Raw genomic sequence first — 20,464 nt, forward strand, 5'->3', positions numbered from 1 at the left:
AACACACCACACACGATGCCATTGAGCACTTTCATAAATGTATCAAACAGACTGCAATTGCTGCTTAACGCAACCCGTTGTGTGTGTGTGTGTGTGTGTGTGTGTGTGTGTGTGTGTGTGTGCGTGCGTGCGTGCGTACGTGCATCCGCGCGCGCGCGTGTGTACGAGTGCGTGTGGTTGTTAACGCATGCGTGCTCGTATCCGTAAATGCGCGCGTGTGCACGTGTGTGTGTATGCGTGCGTACGTGCGCGAGCGCGTGCGTGCGTGTATGTGCGTGCGTGCGTGCGTGTGACTGAAATTTCACCCACTGAACGTTCACTGACTTACTCACTCACACACTTGTTCACTGATACCATTGAAGAACAACAAATAGCATGTATACCTTGTATACTTTTGTTGAAATCTGGAAAAGTGAAACTAGGAAGCAAACAAAAATCATACCTGAAATTATGCATGGGTGAGGAAACGAATGAACGAAAATACAGAGGAATGAATGAATGAATGAATGGATGAATGAATGTGTGTGTGTGTGTGTGTGTGTGTGTGTGTGTGTGTGTGTGTGCGCGCGTACACATGCGTGTGCGAATCCTTAAATGCATGCACATGCAAGCGTGCGTATCTATGTGTGCAAACGTTTTCATGTGTGTGCACCAGCGCGAATGTGATTATGGGCATTAGCTTTGCATTGATATGCAGGTACGTGAGATGCCCTATATTTTTGACTCATTTGTGTAATCGAAGTGAAACTGCGCAATGAGTCTAGAGTGAAAACAAAACCCATGTGAAGAAACAAGAACAACGGTGAAAGGTCAAGGTCACAACACAGCGTTGAGCACAAAACATAAAAGCATGACAGAACTTTCGTTTCTCATTCAATGTTCATTAAACATTTGTACCACACAGTGATGAGTTTTGACCAGAACGAAAGCAGTGCTTTTGTTAATTTAGAAGCCAAGAGATCGAGGTTACATGAGTTTGTCTTTTATGCCTGATTACTGGTTTTGTGGTGTTGTTTTGGTTTGTTTCTTTGTACATGAGTTTGTCTTTTTGCCTGATTACCGGTTTTGTGGTGTTGTTTTGGTTTGTTTCTTTGTACATGAGTTTGTCTTTTTGCCTGATTACCAGTTTTGCAGTGTTGTTTTGGTTTGTTTCTTTGTACATGAGTTTGTCTTTTTGCCTGATTACCGGTTTTGTGGTGTTGTTTTGGTTTGTTTCTTTGTACATGAGTTTGTCTTTTTGCCTCATTACCTGTTTTGCAGTGGTTTTTGTTTTTGTTTTTTGTTTTTGTTTCTTTGTACATGAGTTTATCTTTTCAGCCTGACTGCCGGTTTTGTAGTGTTGTTTTGGTTTGTTTCTTTGTTCTTCACGGTTCCTTTGTTGGACTGAGTACGTATCACACTTGAGTCTTGAAGACCTTGCCGATCTTGTGTCTATTATTATCATTGTTATCATTATATTATTATCATTATTGTTGTTACTACTACTACTCTTATTATGAATAGTTCTAACTTATCACCCCGTTTAAACAGCAAAGTAGCATGAGACAGGAACAGCTGAATGTCTTTCTTGAGCATGGCTTCACATGCTGTCGTCAGAATATCGTGAATCCAATTGAAACACACACACACACACACACACACACACACACACACACACACACGCGCACACACATACACACACATACAAAGCACATGAAAGCGCTAAAAAGTAAGCAGCATGAAAGTCAACCTACAGCCTGAGAATCGAATATAAAAAAAAAAAAAGAAAAAAAAAAGAAAAAAACTTCGTTCAAAATGCAAGCTTGGCGCTGTCGCACGAATGATAGTAAAACAGTGAAGGAAGGCCGTGACTGCATCCAGAATCCAGTTTTGAAACGAAACGCACTAATCGTATTGATATGCACTGACTGTCATTCTACTCAGTGAAAATGTTATGAAAGGTTATTTAAAGGTCCCTTTTACGGATACCGGGGCAGTGAATTCAAACCCATCATGTCCAGGGCTTGGCATTGTAAGGCGGGGGCCCAATCCTCTCGGGGGCCCGATCCCAATCCTCTCGGATCCCAATCCTCTTGGGGGCCGGATCCCAATCCTCTCGAATCCCAATCATCTTGGGGGCCCGATCCCAATCCTCTCGGGGGCCCAATCCTCTCTTTCCACCGCTTCAATCCTTCCTCGACCAAAGTCAAGGTACCCGTTCACACCCGGGTGGAGTGAGGAAAATCGGGGTAAATACCTTTTCTCACAACAGAACACAACACCACTCCGAAACGGTGCCTCTGAGTCTTGATCACCGGTGAGCATTGGATCACATGTCCGATGCCTCACTGATTCTGCCACAGCGCCTCTGGTCAACGCCTCTCCAGAACCCCTCCCCCCCATGCCCCCCCCCCCCCCTAAAAAAAACAACAACAAACAAACAAACAATACAATACAAACCAATCAAACAAAAATCAAACAAAGCCCCCCCAGAAAGGTTTCAAAGGTGAGTTGACATTTCCACGCTTTCCTCTTCCGTGCACGCAGCTCCTGATGGCGAGACAGCAATGACGTCAACACCTTCCGTGTACGCAGATCCTGATGACAACGTGACAGCAGTGACGTCAACACCTTCCGTGCACGCAGATGCTGATGACAACGTGGCAGCAGTGACGTCACCACTGATGGCGGAAAGTTCATTCACGTCATGTCGGCAACTTCCGGATGTGTTACGCACTTCCTCTTCTGGGTCACAAACGAAAACGAAAGCGGGGTTATTTCTGCCGGTGGTGGTCTCGGTTGTCTGGGTCTCGGTTGCCGAGGGTGTGCAGGACAGGTGGCCATTGGAGGAGAGGGGAGGAGAGCGAGGGTTGTGTTGTGGCGGTGTGGAGGTGGTGGGCGTGGCTCTGCTTGAACGTCCGGATCTTCTGTTGACGGAGCCGTTCTGTCGGGCGCTGCGCTTCGTGCCGCTGAGCACGGAGGACTGAAAATGGCGGCGGAACCTGCATGCAGGCAGAAGTGAAAGCGAGATAAGGATCATGGTACATGGTGTCTGGTTGCATCGGTGTATGGTGTATCTCTGTGTGTGTGTGTGTGTGTGTGCGTGTGCGTGTGTGTGTGTGTGTGGGTGGGTGGTTGGGTGGGCGGATGGGAGAGTGTGTGATGGTGCGAGCGTGTGTGTGTGTGTGTGTGTGTGTGTGTGTGTGTGTGTGTGTGTGTGTGTGTGATGGCGCGTGCGTGCGTGTGTGTGTGTGCACGCGCGCGCGCGCGCGTGTGTGTGTGATGGCGCGGGCGTGTGTGTGTGTGTGTGTGTGTGTGTGTGTGTGTGTGTGTGTGTGTGTGTGTGTGTGTGTGTGTGTGTGTGTGTGTGTGTGCGTGCGCGCGAACGTGCACGCTTGTGTGCCCTTATCAACCGCACACATAAGAATTATGATTATTACTATTAAGGGTTTTTGTGCTCATAGTGGTTTACTCAATAACATAATTATTACCGACATAATTATTACTGACAGGTGACCATAATCGTATCCACTGTTCTAAAAATAAAAACAACAGGATATAGCTGACACTGGCGGACCTATCACAACCATCAGTATCAACATACCAACACAAAATCAATAAAATGGTATTCATCACCATTGTCACGTGTATAATACGAACACATAAGCTCATATTTTTTAATTGACTGGAATTTCATGTGCATATCGTTATCACATAATCTATCAACAACCAAAAATAGTTATCACTGATTTTTTCGCTACTAACACTTTACCAGTTGCATTACTCATATCTAATAAAATTGTATCACTGAGAAATCATGAAACGTGATCCAAGTCGTTCGTCATAAACACTTATCTACATCCTGTTAGCGACAGCTTTCTGAAAACTACCACAGCCGCTCCTGAACCAAATCTTACATACAAATCATAACCTAATTTAGGTGCCCACGATACTGGACTCTGATCACTGATAACCTGCTGCCTCCACCTCTTATCCACCAGAGGGACAACTCACTTCTAACCACGAACATCATTACAAACAAGAACCTCCACTTCAGACAGATACTTTTATCTGTCCACATCACCATCATTGTTATTAACCCAGCGGAAAGTTTTACATGACTACAGGGTCTTGTGGGAAAGAAATCGACAAAAAACGAACGACGATTTGTTTAAGATAAATCGTTGATATATTTTTCTTTTAAAATCGCCGACGCCCACCACCACACTTAAAACGGGCGAGGTGGCCGAGTGGTTAGACTGCTGGATTCTCGCCCGAGTGTTCCGAGTTCGGTTCCCGTTTTCGGCGCACCTGGTGGGTGAAGGGTGGATATTTCCCCCCCGATTTCTCAGGTCAACGGTTGTGCAGACATGCTAATTCCCTTTGTGTGGGTTACTCATGCAGAAGAATAGCGTTCGGTTGAATATAGTAAACATGAAAATGGCCCAGCACACAACAACCACGGCATAGTCACGAGCAAACTGATGGTTTTATTATTTCTTTTGATGTTTTACACAAACCTCGCATAGGCTGTCAAGACATGACCAACACGTTGAGTTTCTGCGAAGATCAGACACCTGTTCTGCTTTTCCCCCTTAAAGGAAGATGTAGTGTAGCGTATATGGATCAGTCAGCACGCTTTGATACTTTGAAACTGAAACTAACCATCGTCAGCGTTCGGTTGATTATTAGTAAACACGAAAACAACACAGCATGCACTGACCAAGACAGATTTATCAGCAAAAATTGATGTTCGTGGTCGAAGAATGGAAAAAACAACAACAAAAACATCACACAAAAAAAGAAAAAAGAAAAAGAAAAAAAAAAGCCCAACTCGTCACATTTATCAGCTAATTGATGTTGGTTGTTGAAAAAAAGAAAAGAAAAAAACCCCGAAAAACAAAACTGACCATATACACCACTCATATGCCTCCCACCTCCACTCTCCCCCCCCCCGCAATCCCCCCCCCCTCCAGCCCCTTCCCCCCCACCCCCCCCAGCAGACTGACCTGGAGTCCATGATGCCCAGCAGGTACTTGACCTCCAGACGGAACCGCTTGCTGCGGGAGGAGTAGAGGAGGAAGTTGACGCCGTAGTTGGAGAACTGCAGGAGGTTGGTTAGGGCCTGGCACAGGTCCAGCACCTGGTTGGTGCTGGAGTTCGTGTCCCGCTGGTCCCTCACGTAGGAGTCAGCGATGTAGTAGACGGCGGAGGGCAGGGTGGTCAGCAGGAAGACCACGGTCACCAGCACCAGCATGCGTGTCACCCCTGTGGACATCAGCCCCTCTCTCGCCCTGTCGCCCGGGGATACGCCTGGGAGATGGCCGGCGGTACCCTCGTCCCCCGTGTTGGTGGAATGATCCGGTGGTGGTGGTGGTGGTGTCGGTGTGGATTTCCTTTTGTTTTTCCGGTATTTGGAACTCCTGCTGCTGTAGTCGTCTGACGATGAGCAGTTCTCAGAATGTTTTTGTCGCAGTCTAGACAATCTTCTCTCGCTAAACTGTTTAGAGTTTGCGTCTTCCATGCTGGGGTTTTTTCCTTGCAAGGATACTGAGTCTTCGGAACATCCTCGTGCCGAGGTCGTAGATTCTGCATCAGGATAGGCGTTTTTGTTACAGTTTACAGACACACAATCGTTGCTTACAGAAGTATCGCTAATACTTGAAAGAGAACTGTTTGAACTATGAGCACTGACAGAAGCGGAGTTCGCTATATTGGTGGATCTTCTGATCGAACTGCGAGAAGTATGTGAATCGACTGAAGAAGGATTCGCTAGTTCGGCGACCCTTCTGTGCAGAAGCGCTGATTGCACACTTCCGAGTCTGCCAGTGGAAGAGGCAGCTGCCCGTGAAGTCAGAGAGGTTTCGGACTGGTCCTGCTGAGGAGCTGTGCCGTCGGACTCAGCGATGGGGTCCGGGGAGGGGCTGGCGGTGTGCACGGCCTGCATCCCTCTCCGTGTGCTGCGGCGGGGCCGGTGTCTGGAGTGCTTCCTCAGGGAGAAGATGATGCAGCTGTTGCAGACTACCATGATGAGGAAGGGGCCCAGGGAGTTGAAGCACAGGTCGATGTACACGAATGTCATCTCCTCGAAGGTCTCCCACTCCGGGGTGACGGAATCACAGTCATAGAACACGTGGCTGGCCTGTTTGTCTGTCTGGGTGTCGTTGGCGTCGGCCGTAAGGTCTGGCCAGACAGTCGTGTTTAGAATGCTTGAAGCTGAATAGCTTTCTGCGAATGAAACTGACGAGGTTTCTACAGCGGAACCATTCCCTCCAGAGACAGACGAATTGCCCAGCGAGGAAAAACCGGCCTCTGTCTTGGCCACGATGGCGTTGGAGAAGAAGTAATGCCCGTTCACCAGAGTCAGGCACACGAAGATCACCACCAGTCGACACAGCGTTCTGCGGACGGTGAACCAGCCGCGCACGTGCAGCGGCTTCGCGACGCACAGAGCGCGCTCCACGGACACGGACACGAGGATCCAGGCGGAGAAGTCCAGGGAGACGTAGAGCAGGAAGAGGTGCAGCTTGCACCCCGCGCTGGACACCATGCGGACGTCGTAGTCGAAGACGTTGAGGACCCAGTACCTCGTGGGCCCCAGACACATGATGACGCTATCCGTCACAGCCAGCACAAACAGATGCACCAGCGTGGACGACTTGGTGAAGTGGAGGCGGCTGAAGATGACGACGACGAGGAGGTTGCCGAGGAGGCCGAGGACGACGATGATGGGCGTGACGACCTGCCACAGGCGGAGCGTGGCGCACTGCAGGTGTGTCAGCGAGGAGCAGGACCCCGGTGAGTAGGAAGGAGGGTAGGGAGGGGGAGAGGACAGGAGGGCTGTCTGTGTGCTGTTCATCTCGCTGCTGATCTCTATTGCTGCCTTTGAGGACAGAGAAAACAACGAACATTATGATCAAAACGTTGTGGAGATGTTCACGTAAAATAATAGATAACAGTCTTCTCAGTTTCAGTTTCAAAGGTCGTGGGTGTCAAATCGTGCGGATTGATCAACGGAAGGAAGGGAAGCAAAAGAAGGAACACAACGCAACGCAAAGCAACGCAACACAGCGACGCAACACGACACCAACACAACACAACGCAACGCATCACATCGTAACACAACACAACGCAACACAACACGACACCAACACAACACAACACAACACGACACAACACAACACAACGCAACACAACACAACGCAACGCATCACATCGTAACACAACACAACGCAACACAACACGACACCAACACAACACAACACAACACAACACAACACAACGCAACGCATCGCATCGTAACACAACACAACGCAACACAACGCAACACAACACGACACCAACACAACGCAACACAACGCAACACAACACGACACCAACACAACACAACACAACACAACACGACACCAACACAACACAACACGACACCAACACAATACAACACAACGCATCGCATCGTACAGCACCACACAACGCAACACGACACAACACAACACGACACAACGCAACACGACACAATACAACACAACACAACACAACACGACACAACACGACACGACACAACACAACACAACACAACACCATATCTGCTTTGAAAAGAAAAGGAGAACGGAGCAGATGCCTGACCATCGCATAAACCCCAAGCACCGGTCAGGACATGAGAAAAAAGTCTTCTCAGCGAAAGCATGGCTTTTGTCACTTGCTACGAGTCTGCTTGTATTATCTTAATAAGTTAAAGGGCTTGGTTTTTGTCACTTGCTACGACTCTGCTTGTATTATCTTGATAAGTAAAAGGGCCCCTAACGTTTAACGGCCGTCGGGATAGTGAATTTTTATTTATTGTGTCTCGGGCTCGGCATAGGAAGACGGGGCACAACCTTAACCTTTCCCAACCGATGTCAGGTACCCATTCACACCTTTCTTTCCGAAGGTCCTGGGTTCGAGGGTATACGCCTGGTGGATTAAGGGTGGAGTTAAATTTTTTTTCCGATGTCCCAGATCAAGATAATTATGTACAGACCTGGCAGTGCCTTAAGCCTCTGTGAATTTCACTTGGGAGAAGATAAAGTTTACCTGACCTGCTGTATACGCACATGCAGAATAGAAACATCGCAAGTCAAAATCCCGGCGGGTTATTGGGTAAAAAAAGAAGAAGAATACAGCCAGTATGCCCAATCCCGAAAACGTAACGTAGCATGGCTGGCTTGATGGCAGGATAGATACGGTCACACACGTAAAAGCTCACTCGTACATGGGAGTGAACACGGGAGGTGCAGAAAGAAACATTGACTAAGCACTGTGCAGGAGATGAAACATAATAGTAAAAGCAAAACATGATGTCGATAAAGAAGAAGAAGAAGAAGAAGAAGAAGAGGAAGAAGCGACAGCAGCACAAGAACAAGAACAAGCAGAACAGACAGAAGGAAGCAGCAGAAGAGAAGGAAGGACACCTCACATCACACCCAGTCACGTACCTCAGCCGATGTTTCGGTGTTTGTTTCGGCGAAAAAACTTGACACGAAAAAAGAGAAGGAGACGACGACCTCAGAATCATAGATCGTATGTAACTGCGACCCAGTATTCGAATCCACATATCACACACACGCAGAACACCGCCACGACCGTTCTTCGTCAATGTGGAGAATAACATTCACGAGAAAAGGAGTGACTGGTTATAACTGTATTTTCATTTGGAACATATCAGGACACGTGAAATCATTGACAAACAGGGCAAAACAAGAAAATGATACACAAAGTCATGTCCTGATTTAAGTACATCGTAAGCATGCGACGGTGTCTTCATACAGAAAAGAAAAGAGCGATTCCAATAGTTTACACCACTACACCTCAACCGTGTATAACGGTGCACAGGTTTTTATTTTGATAACGAATGAGTGACTAGCTTCAAGATAACAGAAACGTGAACAGCAGCATACCTTCCGTGTTGGACTGAACGCACGCTGTTTTGATATCTCTGATTGGTTGGCACGGGCTGATACATGCACACAACACAATATCTGATAGTGCTCTTCCGTGTCTAATCCAGTCAGGGAACTTTTTTTTTATTTTTAATTTTAAACTTCAATTGTTATCAGTATGGGATTGGCCACAGAAGTCATAAATCGGCGTTTAAACCACATTAAAAAAAACCCAACCAAACAAACGACAATCCACTTTGATCATAATTTCAGTTTCAGTTTCAGTGAGGTGTCAAAGCGTTTGGACTTATCCAGATACGCGACACCATACCTGCGTTAAAAAAAAAAAAAAAAAAAAAAAAAGAGGACTGGTTGATTATGAAAATGCGCATTGAAGTTAATCCTACCCTGGGTATGAAAACACGCTAAACATTTTCATTTGGGTTTTAAAGTGAATGACTGATGTGCTGTAAGAGAGAGAGAGAGAGAGAGAGAGAGAGAAGTGCCCGTGTCTTTGTGTGAGAACTGTTTTCAACAGACAGCGACGGCTGAGCTAGCAGGCCACTGGGCCACACGGCGATACATACACAGGTCAGTGGTACATGCTATCATAGGGCACGGGTATTCCTCCGTACTGGTATGAGACATACTTAGAAATAGAGAGGTACTGAGAGAGAGACAGAGAGAGAGACAGAGAGAGAGAGAGAGAGAGAGAGAGGGAGAGGTGGGGGAGAGGGGGCGAGTAAAAAGAGAGCGTGAGAGTGAGTTGGAGAAAGAGTAAGGGAGAGAAACAGATAGACACATAGAGATAGATAGGTAAATGGATCGATCAAAGGACCGATCGAACAATAGATATTTGGTTAGACAGATAGAGGAAGGCATCGTTGGAGAGGGAAAGAGGGAGAGAGAGATATAGAAGAAGAAGAAGAAGAAGAAGAGAGAGAGAGAGATAGAGAGAGAGAGATGTTCACACACACACACACACACACACACACACACACACACACACACACACACACACACACACACACACACACACAGTGTGTTGGACAAAGGTTTAGAGAGACAGAAAGAGCGTGTTAAACAGAGGGAGTGAGGTAAAAACACAGACAGAACGACACACAGATAGACGGACATACGGACGGACAGACAGACAGACAGATAGGTAGACTGATAGATGGATAGATAGACCAGACAGACGGGTTGATATACAGATAGATACCCAGATAGAGATGGAGACAGAGAGAGTAATAGAAAGAGAGGCAGAGAAAAATATCTATATCTGTATATGCAATTACTTTTTGTGGGAACGTGGGGGGGTGGGGGGTGGGGGCGGGAGGGGAGGGGTGGGGGGTTGGGAAGAGATACCGGCAATAGGCCTTTTTAAGTTTATGTATACTGGCGTTCGGGTAACACAGATTCTAGAATAACAGCTGCTTTTCTAAGGGTTATGGGTGCTCTTTCCAGGCAGAGATGCATATGGCCACCACATGTTTTATATTCGAGCCATCTTTCTACCACGGGACTCTCGACGTTGGCTCGGTGGACAACCAGACCGAGATCGGTTTTAGACAAGATGAAACCAGTGCTCAGTGTCAGTCAGCTTGTCACGGCACACCGTGAAGCACACCACCGGAATTTCTCGGATCCGTCTTTCTACGCCTGTGGTCCCGTCTTGGACATAGGCCGTCAGCGAGAGCTCTCCAGGCACCCCGGTCCCGGGCCAGTAACTCCAGCTGTCCCCAGGTACGGCCCATCCTCCTGATGTCTGTCTCCAGATCTCAGCACCAGCTGTTGTTTGGACGCCCTTTTTTCCCCACTGAATTTCTCAGAAGGAACCTCGAGTCCGAAGTTAAGATTCAAAGGACCGCTTTAGTCAGATTCGAAATGCTCCGAAACTGACTCATCTTGGGCTACATTCATCACTGAGCCTCGTCAGTCGCTGCCAGCCGGTTGCCGTTAGCCTGACACAGCAACACACTCCAATCAGATTTTTTTTCTGTTTCAGTTTCTCAAGGAGGCGTCACTGGGTTCAGACAAATCAATATATACTACACCACATCTGCTAGGCAGATGCCTGACCAGCAGCATAAACCAACGCGCCTAGTCAGGCCTTGAGTGCATGCATAAAAAGAAAAAAATATGTGTGTGTTTGTGTGTTTGTGTGTGTGTGTGTGTTTGTGTGTGTGTGGTGTGTGTGTGTGTGTGTGTGTGTACCTATCAGAGTGGATTTCTTCTGTTGACTTTTGCCAGAGACCAACACTCGCTGCCATGTGTTCTTTTTTAGTGTACCAAGTGCGTGCTGCACATGACACCTCGTTTTATCGTCTGAACCGAATGACTAGACGCTCAATTCCAGTCAAGCTTTGGAGAAAGGGAGAGAGCGGGTTTCGAACCCAGACCCTCACGGACTCTGTGTTGGTAGATGAGCGTCTTAACCATTCTGCCACCTTCATCCTGAAAAAATCGCCCAGTGTGGGGCTCGAACCCACGACCATGGGATTAAGAGTCCCATGCTTTATCGACTGAGCGAACTGGGCAGTTTTCAGATACAGCCAGTTGTCAGCTACGGCGCTCTTGAGATTCACGCTGCTAGTATTGAAGAGTTTCGTCCCTTGGGCTAGTCAATAGTTTCATTTGTGTTCTTTTGTTGTAAGCTTATATATATATATATATATTTTTTTTTTTCTCAAGGCCTGACTAAGCGCGTTGGGTTACGCTGCTGGTCAGGTATCTGCTTGGCAGATGTGGTGTAGCGTATATGGATTTGTCCGAACGCAGTGACGCCTCCTTGAGCTACTGAAACTCAAACTGAAACTGTGTGCTGGCCACAGATCAACCAGCTGGCTGCAGACGACTGGTGGCCAGTGTGAACTCTTACTGCCGTTATGCATGGCGAGAGAGAACAAAATGAAGTGCACACAATTCTCGGACTGCTGCTGCCAGCAACTGACTGGGCGTAGTGTGAGCGTAGCGTAGCCTTGGCTGGACTGCATAAGTGATCTTAGCAGCGCAAAGTTTGCTTAGCGTTAAGAAAGTTCTCTAAGTCTACGCTAATTACACAGACTCGGGAATATTCTTAAACGCAAAGCGAAGCAAGCGCTGCTAAGTTCCCTCATGAAACCCTGCCCTGAAGATCAAGACATTCTGCAAGTATAGTAGTAGACCCATTTCAACTCTTTTTTTTCTATTTTATTTTATTTCAGTTTGTGTCATGCAACCAAGTCGTGGTTTTCCATATACTTTCCTGTTCGCTGAACCAGGTTCTCGCGAGTGGTTTGTTGGCGTGCGATGATACCCAATGACGTCAGATCCGCTCCATCGAACGGAAAGTAATACTACCGCTAGAATGCGCTGCTATCAAGTGCTCGGGGTGAGCGGATTCACTATTAATTGACAGCAGTTTGTTTTTTTCGTTCATTTTCCGACCAACCAAACCGACTTACTTGACTAATGCCTATTGACTCTCTTGTGGAGCGTAGGGTTGCAACAGCACTCTTCCAGCGGACTCGGTTTTGGGCTGTGTCCTCTTCAGCTGGGTCCATGCCCATCCGGCTGTCTTCATCTCATCCTCCGTGCTTCCAAACTGGCAGGAAAGACTGGGCCATGAGGATCAATCGCCTTGAATTGTTATTGATCTGAACCTTATCTTGTTCTCAAAACAGAGAGAAAAGAAAAAGAAAACAAAGGGTAGGAATGTGTGTGTGTGTGTGTGTGTGTGTGTGTGTGTGTGTGTGTGTGTGTGTGTGTGTGTGTGTGTGTTGTGTGTGTGTATGTGTGTGTGTATGTGTGTGTGTGTGCGTGTGGGTGTGTGTGTGTGTGTGTGCGTGTGTGTGTGTGTGTGTATGTGTGTTTGTTCGCACGTGTTAGTGCGTGCGTTAGTGTGTGTGTGTGTGTGTGTGTGTGTGTGTGTGTGTGTGTATGTGTGTGTGTGTGTTTGTTCGCACGCGTTAGTGCGTGCGTTAGTGTGTGTGTGTGTGTGTGTGTGTGTGTGTGTGTGTGTGTGTGTGTGTGTGTGTGTGTATGTGTGTGTGTTTGTTCGCACGTGTTAGTGCGTGCGTTAGTGTGTGTGTGTGTGTGTTTGTTCGCACGGGTTAGTGCGTGTGTTAGTGTGTGTGTGTGTGTCTGTGTGTGTGTGTGTGTGTGTATGTGTGTGTGTGTGTGTGTGTGTTTGTTCGCACGTGTTAGTGCGTGCGTTAGTGTGTGTGTGTGTGTGTGTGTGTGTGTGTGTTTGTGTGTTCGCACGCGTTAGTGTGTGCGTTAGTGTGTGTGTGTGTGTGTGTGTGTGTGTGTGTGTGTATGTGTGTGTGTGTGTGTGTTTGTTCGCACGTGTTAGTGCGTGCGTTAGTGTGTGTGTGTGTGTGTGTTTGTGTGTTCGCACGCGTTAGTGTGTGCGTTAGTGTGTGTGTGTGTGTGTGTGTGTGTGTGTGTGTGAAGTAACCAGCGGCATGGATGGCACTGATATGAGTTGACATAAACTTGTGAACGTGCCTCTGCATCGTGTACTGCGTTCTCTTTTTATGTTTACTGCGCCTCTTTCTATCTCTCATCCTGTCTAGCTCCTTCTGTATATGCGCATACCGCCCTACCCCCCAGCAGACGCGCGTTTGTATTGCTAACATGAGTGATTGTGAATAATTTTATTTGCAATGCTTTTTTTTTTATTCTACAGTACAACAGAAGCATTCGCCATTCGCCATATCCGATCAGTCTACAAGTCCTGAAGCTGTAGTCCACAGTCGCAGACCTTTCGTGGGAACATCGGCTGATCTGGATCGACAAGAGCCTGCACCTTCCGCCATTTGGGCAGTCACCACGTTCAAAGACACAGACACACACAGACACAGGCACACACACACACACACACGCACGCACGTACGCACGCATGCATGTACACGCACACATGCACGCACGCACGAACACATACACACACTGACACACACACACAACAACAACAACGTACACATAGATACATACACATAAGCACACACACACACACACACGCGCGCGCGCGCGCATACACACATACACACACACGCACGCACGTTCACACACACACACACACACTCACAGACACACACATACACTGACACACACACACAAAGAGAGAGAGAGAAAAAGCGATTGAAAGAAACAGCTGGTCACGATTGACTTTAATATCAGATAAAGGTTCCAAGGTGCAGATGTCCCACATGACATAAATATGTACATTACACAACAGGTCACAGCACAATAAGAAAAAAGAACAGTCACAGAAGATAACAAAGGGGAGGTGCCTCTCTCGAAAGTTAATGACGACACAATGATGCAAAAAAAAAAAAAAAAAAAAAGTTCATATGTACATATGATATACATGCAGTATCGGTACATTGGTATCTTCAGAGGAGATCAGTTTGAAGGTTGATAGGAGTGGTTGTAGGGTATAAACGGGCGCGGGGTTGGTGTGTGGGGGGAGAGAGGGTGGGGATGGGTGGGGTAGTAGGTGCTGGGGGAAATGGGGGTGTCGTGGAAGATAAAGAAGAAAAGAAAACGGCCCCGAAACGTTCCATCTCAGGTAGGGGAATGTATGTTCAATAAATAAGCAGTAAATTACATGTCCTCCCCCCGACCCCCCCCCCCCCCCACACACACACACTTTCCCCCTTCCCATTCTTGAGCTGTTGAGAATCTGGGATCTTTTGCTTCTTGGATTTTTTTGTTTAAAAAAAAAAAAAATTTCAGGATGCTGTATTGTCGGATGGCTGTCGTTTCATTTCGTGTGTTGAGGCTGTTTGTTTGATTGTTTCTTTGGTGTTTTTTTTGTGTGTGTGTTTGTTTGGTGTTTTTGTTTGTTGTTGCTGTGTTGGTGTACCTCAAGGCCCGTTAGATTACGCTGCTGGTCATGCATCTGCACAGCAGATGTGGTATAGCCTATATGGAATTGTCCGAACGCTGAGACGCCTCCTTGCGTAATTGAACAGAACTGAACTGGTGTGCAGACTGTAGGGGGAAGTGGGAGGGTAGAGGGGGGTCTCTGAGACGCCGGGGGTGTCCCCCTCTCTGATAGATAGTATCCGCCCGTCAGCTGGGCAAGAAATGTTCTCTCTCTTTTTTTTCTTCTTTTTTTTTTTTGTCGTTCTCTCTTACATCCCGCCAAATGTTTACCAGTTTGATCATTAGCAGATGATTGACTACTGTACTTTGTTCACACCCCTTAGGGGCTGTGGACTATGTGAATAAATCCTCTGGTCTGGTCTGGTCTTACATCCTGCCAGCCTTTTTTTTCTGTCTTCGTCGTATGATTATTGTTTTTAGTTTTGTTTTGTTGTATGGTTGTTTTTTTGTTTTTTTTTAACCAGCACCAACCCTACCACAGGTTTCATATCAATCTGTCACATCATTCACTCCGACTCGATGCTGCATACTCCATGTCATTAGTCACGTTTATATTGATCCTGAAGTTTTTGATGGAGGTTGTTCTGTTCTCTGCTCACATATAGGAGGTGTTACCGTATGGTGACCTCTACTGGCTGCAGTCCTGGCAGAATTCTCGTGAGTATTTAGTGCACCCGGCAACGCGCGTTTACACACACACACACACGCGTGCACACACACACACATGCACACACACACACGCACGCACGCACGCACGCTTCTCTCTCTCTCTTTATGAATGTGCGTGTGAGTGTGTATATGTGTGTAGGGTGGGGCGGGGTGAGGGTATGTGTGCGTGTGTGTGTGTGCGAATGAATGAGAGAAAGTGTGTGTGTGTTGTTGTTTTGTCGTGTGTAGTGTGTGTGTGTGTGTGTGTGTGTGTGTGTGTGTGTGTGTGTGTGTGTGTGTGTGTGTGTGTGTGTGTGTATGAAGGCGTACTTTAATTTACACGTGGCATTTTTGAATGAAATCTCTTTTTTGTGTTCTGATTTTTTTTCTTCTAAAATGTATATTCTCATGATAGGGGCTGTTGCCCTGAGTCATTAAAGTTCAGCGTTCACCGTTCAGTTCTCTCTGTCTCTGTCTGTCTGTCTCTCTCTCCTCGTCTTTTCCAAATGGGTGCTTGAATCAATATCGCACCTTTTTATTTTCTTTAATTTATTTCATTTATTTAAAACTCTGCTGACAAGTATGCAAGACAGTGAAGGGCTGTCACCTCAGTGTTTGGACTTTTTTCCTCTTGTCCAGCAAAGGTGACTTTTTTTACCACTTAACAGTGAACAGGAAAGAGCAACTGCACTTCAAATTCAAGCGACAATGGTATTATTTTACCAAGGTTTAACACACACACACACACACACACGCACACACACACACACACACACACACACACACACACACACACACATATATATATATATGTATGTATTCCTCACTGGCAATTTACTAAGGTCTTTGATAATAACATGTCTCCTGTAGTATCTCTATATATGTATATATATATATATATATTTTTCAATTGGAAAAAAAGGAAAAATAAAGTAGTAATGAAGAATAAGACTGACGTTGGGGGATGACGATTTTGTGGAAAGGAGCGAAAATATTCATGATGCGAGAAAAGCTTTGTTTCTATATGACTGTTATTCCTGCGATACAAACAATATTTACTTCCACTTAAATTGATTCATTTATAAGTTCATTAATTAATACTTACTTGATTACTTAATTGATTGCATAATAACAGCAATACTAATGATAGCGATGATAATACAGCGCTGAATCTTGTGTCGACACAAATCAATGTGCTTACGTACTAGCCATTCGGACGCATGCACAACTTTATTCAATGGGATGAAGGGAAAAAGAAACATATAAAAATACAAATACATAGAATGCAAAAGAAACTGTAGATTGGGAAGAGAGAGAGAGAGAGAGAGAGAGAGAGAGAGAGAGAGAGAGAGAGAGAGAGAGAGAGAGAGAGAGGTCTGTTTTAGAAAAGGAAATTTGGTTTTCGAGACCTTGAAAGAGAGAGAGAGAGAGAGAGAGGGAGAGAGACAGAGAGAGAGAAGTAGATAGATATATAGACAGAGAAAGAAAGAAAGAAAGAAAAATAGATAGATAGATAGAGAGAGAGAAGTAGATAGATAGATAAATAGACAGAGAGAGAATGATAGATAGATAGATAGATAGATAGATAGATAGATAGATAGATAGAGAGAGAGAGAGAGAGAGAGAGAGAGAGAGAGAGAGAGGTCTTTTTTGAAAAAAAGAAAGTTGGTTTTCAAGATCGGACTTGGAAAGAGCTGAGTGCAGAGATTTGACGAAGCGAAAGATAGAGTTCAGCCCACGAACAAGGTCCAGAGACAGAACGACGGCTGACTGTCGAGTATTTATAATCTGGGCGCAAAAGCCGTGTGGTCACAGCGTTGGACTTTCAATCTGCGGGCCCCGGGATCGAATCCCGGTAACGGCGCCTGGTGGGTAAACAGGTGGATAATTTTCCCATCTCTCATGTCAACATATGCGCAGGCCTGCCAGCGCACAAGCCCCTTTCGTGTGTAAATACACACGCTCGCAGATCAAATACGCACGTTAAAGATCCCGTAATCCACGTCAGCGTCCGGTGGGTTAAGGAAACAAGAACATACCCAGCATGCACCCCCCTGAAAACGGAGTAATGCTGCCTACATGGCAGGGAAAATAAACAAAGCAGTCATACTCGGAAATGTTACATGTCTGTATGAGTGTGTAATGTATGCGTGACTGAAACCTGACTGAACGACACAAGAAACGAATGATGAACACCCAATGGCAGCTGACAGTCGGCTCTACCCAGGTTGGCAGCCTGTTGTGCAAATGACTGCGTGTTTCTTTCTAAAGCGCTTAGAGCTTTGTCTGCCTCCGAGGATGGGCGCTATATAAGTATCCATATCATTCATCATCATCATTATCATTATCATCATTATCATTATCATCATCATTATCTGGGAATGAAGAAACAGCGGGTCTTTCAGTTGATCGTTAAGAGTGAGCTAGGACACAGAGAAAGATGTATTTTTGTACCCGTATTTGAGTAGGTCTGCAGAGATCGGAATGGTGAGCTATGAGATTCCAAACAAGTAGACTGATAGACTGACATAAATTCGTTGCCACTTAAAACAACAACAACAAAAACCCCCACCGATTCCAAACATGTGTGTTGACCCATCTTTGTGTGTTAGTGATGGGAGTATGATAACTTCAAGTGTGTGTGTGTGTGTGTGTGTGTGTGTGTGTGTGTGTGTGTGTGTGTGTGTGTGTGTGTGTGTGTGTGTGTGCGTACGTCCATGTACCTCTTCTTCTTCTCCTTCTCCCCCTTCTTACCATTATTGTCACTATTATGGCATCATCATCCTATCGTCATCATCGTCATTATCTATAATAATTAGGCCTATCATCATGACCATCATCATTATTGACATCATTATTATTGTTATGATGATGATTATTATTATATGATTATTATTGTTGTTGTTGTTATCAATACTACTACTACTACTACTACTACTACTACTACTACTACTACTACTACTAAAGGAAGGTTGAAGGAAAGGAGCATGTGTTGAAGAGGTAATTGTATAATGAAATATTTTACGTAGCTTGGGTTTGCGCCGAATATGTTTTCAGGGAACTGCTTTCATGTGCAGTTGCTCCTCGTATTCAGCCGTTAAAAATCACTGCAGATAAAAGACTATTGCTGAAACAAATTTAGCATATCAAGACCCAATCCCCTATTTTCTGTCACATTTCAAACTGATGTCAGAATATTGTCATTTAAATTTCAGAACTCGACCAAAGTTTACATTCAAACTACAATACGATTTTAAAGACAGATATGGTTTCTATCTGGTCCACCAAACTATCCAAAAGCAAGCTTCGGTTTTCTAAAAATAGACAGAAATATGAAAGAAAAGTGGTCGTTTTGTCAAAGAAAAAAATGAAGTAAGACTCTTGCTAGACACAGCACAATATAAATCTAATAGATTAATAAAACAGATAAAATAATTATGGGGCAAGAAGAAGCAGACACCATATTCTTCTCAATATTCGATGATTTGTTCTTATGCTATGATCCATGTTCCAAATCTTACTTATGGGCCACGAACACACCAGCCCACTCATCCATATGTCCCCCACATATAGTCACACGCAGAACCATTTTCTCTCCGCGCCAGTACCAGCAGTCCACATGGAAGAATCAGTATGAAGTCGCCAAGAAGCAATAGCGCTGCTGCTGAGTCACCTCAACGGTATTCAGCAGCACCTGTTGTAGTTTTACACGCGCTGAACACTACCCAGCAAATCTTCTACTTACGAAAATAACTACAGCATTGCAAAGTTAGACTGAGTGAGACTGTTCACCGAAGTCCTTCATTCATCCTCATGAATTCGCTGGCATTGAAAACCGAACTGGAACTCATGATATCGATTTCAAAGTTAGAAACAAATCGTGAAACATGATTTGAAAACAACCATCCCATCAAAGTGAAGATGAACATAAATTTTCACAGAAATTTCAATGACGGAAAAAATTGTCACAAACTTGTACACGAAACTCATTTGTACAAATGAGTAGAAGATGCTTTCTCCTAAAAAACAAAACAAAAAAACAACAACCCAAAAACGTGACACAAAAGTGAAGACAAGCTATTGCAGACGACGCAGAAGAAGAAGAAAAAACCCATCACCTATTCTCAAAATGTTAAATCTAATCACAACTCAGTCTTTGATGTGTTGCCCTCAGATTCACACGAAAAGTGAATAAGAAAAGATGAAAAAAAGGAGCCGTCCTCAGAATATCACAACTCGGACATAAACGTATTGTCCTCTGGAATCAGTGAAAGCCAATGTGAGCCGTCAGAAAGGACAGAGACCTGGAGAGACTGGAACTGTGTCTCCACAAACTGAACAGTGTTGTCCCCAGACTGGTTATTTTCCACATATCACACTGTACCTACAAACGTAACAACCCTGTTCTACAAACTGGCTGTTTCCCACACACCACGCCGCCCTTTCGATCGTAATAATCTGTTCCTCCAGAACTGGTCATTTCCCACAAGCAACACTGTCCCTACGATCGTAAGAACCTGTCTTCAAAGTTGGTCATTTCCCACAGACCGCACAACTGTCCATTCAGTCTGAACATCATGTCCTCCGATCTCCATAATCTAAAGTCTAATGCTGTTTCCGAAGTAACTTTCTTTCCGGTCTCAATGTCGGGTTAAAGACTACACCGCCGTGAAGTCAACAACACAAAGAAAATGAAGATTCTGCCGGTTTGTTATACAAAATGACATTTACACCCAGAACTGTTTATCTCTCTCGAAAACGTGCCGTTTGTACCCATAACTGGTTCAGTGTTTATATTTTCTCACAAGAGGACTTATTCTTTTTTCACTTGTGAACACACTGTTCATATTGTTTTCAGTCTTTACGTCCTTCTTCTTCGTTCGTGGGATGCAGCACCCACGTTCACTCGTTTGAACACGAGTGGGATTTTACGTGTATGACCGTTTTTACCCCGTCATGTAGGCAGCCATACTCCGTTTTCGGGGGTAGTCTTAACGTCCAATGCTGAATCTGAATGGCTCATGTTGTTTTCATCCTCGAGTTCT

General features: G+C 45.4%; 1 protein-coding gene across 1 annotated transcript; it reads right to left on the reverse strand.

Annotated features, from left to right (window-relative positions):
* Positions 1–429: 429 nt before the first annotated feature.
* On the reverse strand, positions 430–8,837 carry LOC143298757 (uncharacterized). Its single transcript, XM_076611696.1, has 3 exons — positions 8,454–8,837; positions 4,989–6,862; positions 430–2,981 (listed from the first exon to the last, which is right to left on the reverse strand). Exons 2-3 carry the CDS (start codon positions 6,836–6,838, stop codon positions 2,480–2,482), a joined length of 2,352 nt encoding a protein of 783 aa, XP_076467811.1. The 5' UTR covers positions 6,839–6,862; positions 8,454–8,837; the 3' UTR covers positions 430–2,479.
* Between the last annotated feature and the right edge of the window lie 11,627 nt (positions 8,838–20,464).

This window comes from Babylonia areolata, chromosome 24 (genome assembly GCF_041734735.1).
Source record: "Babylonia areolata isolate BAREFJ2019XMU chromosome 24, ASM4173473v1, whole genome shotgun sequence".
Classification (NCBI taxonomy): Eukaryota; Metazoa; Mollusca; class Gastropoda; order Neogastropoda; family Buccinidae; genus Babylonia; species Babylonia areolata.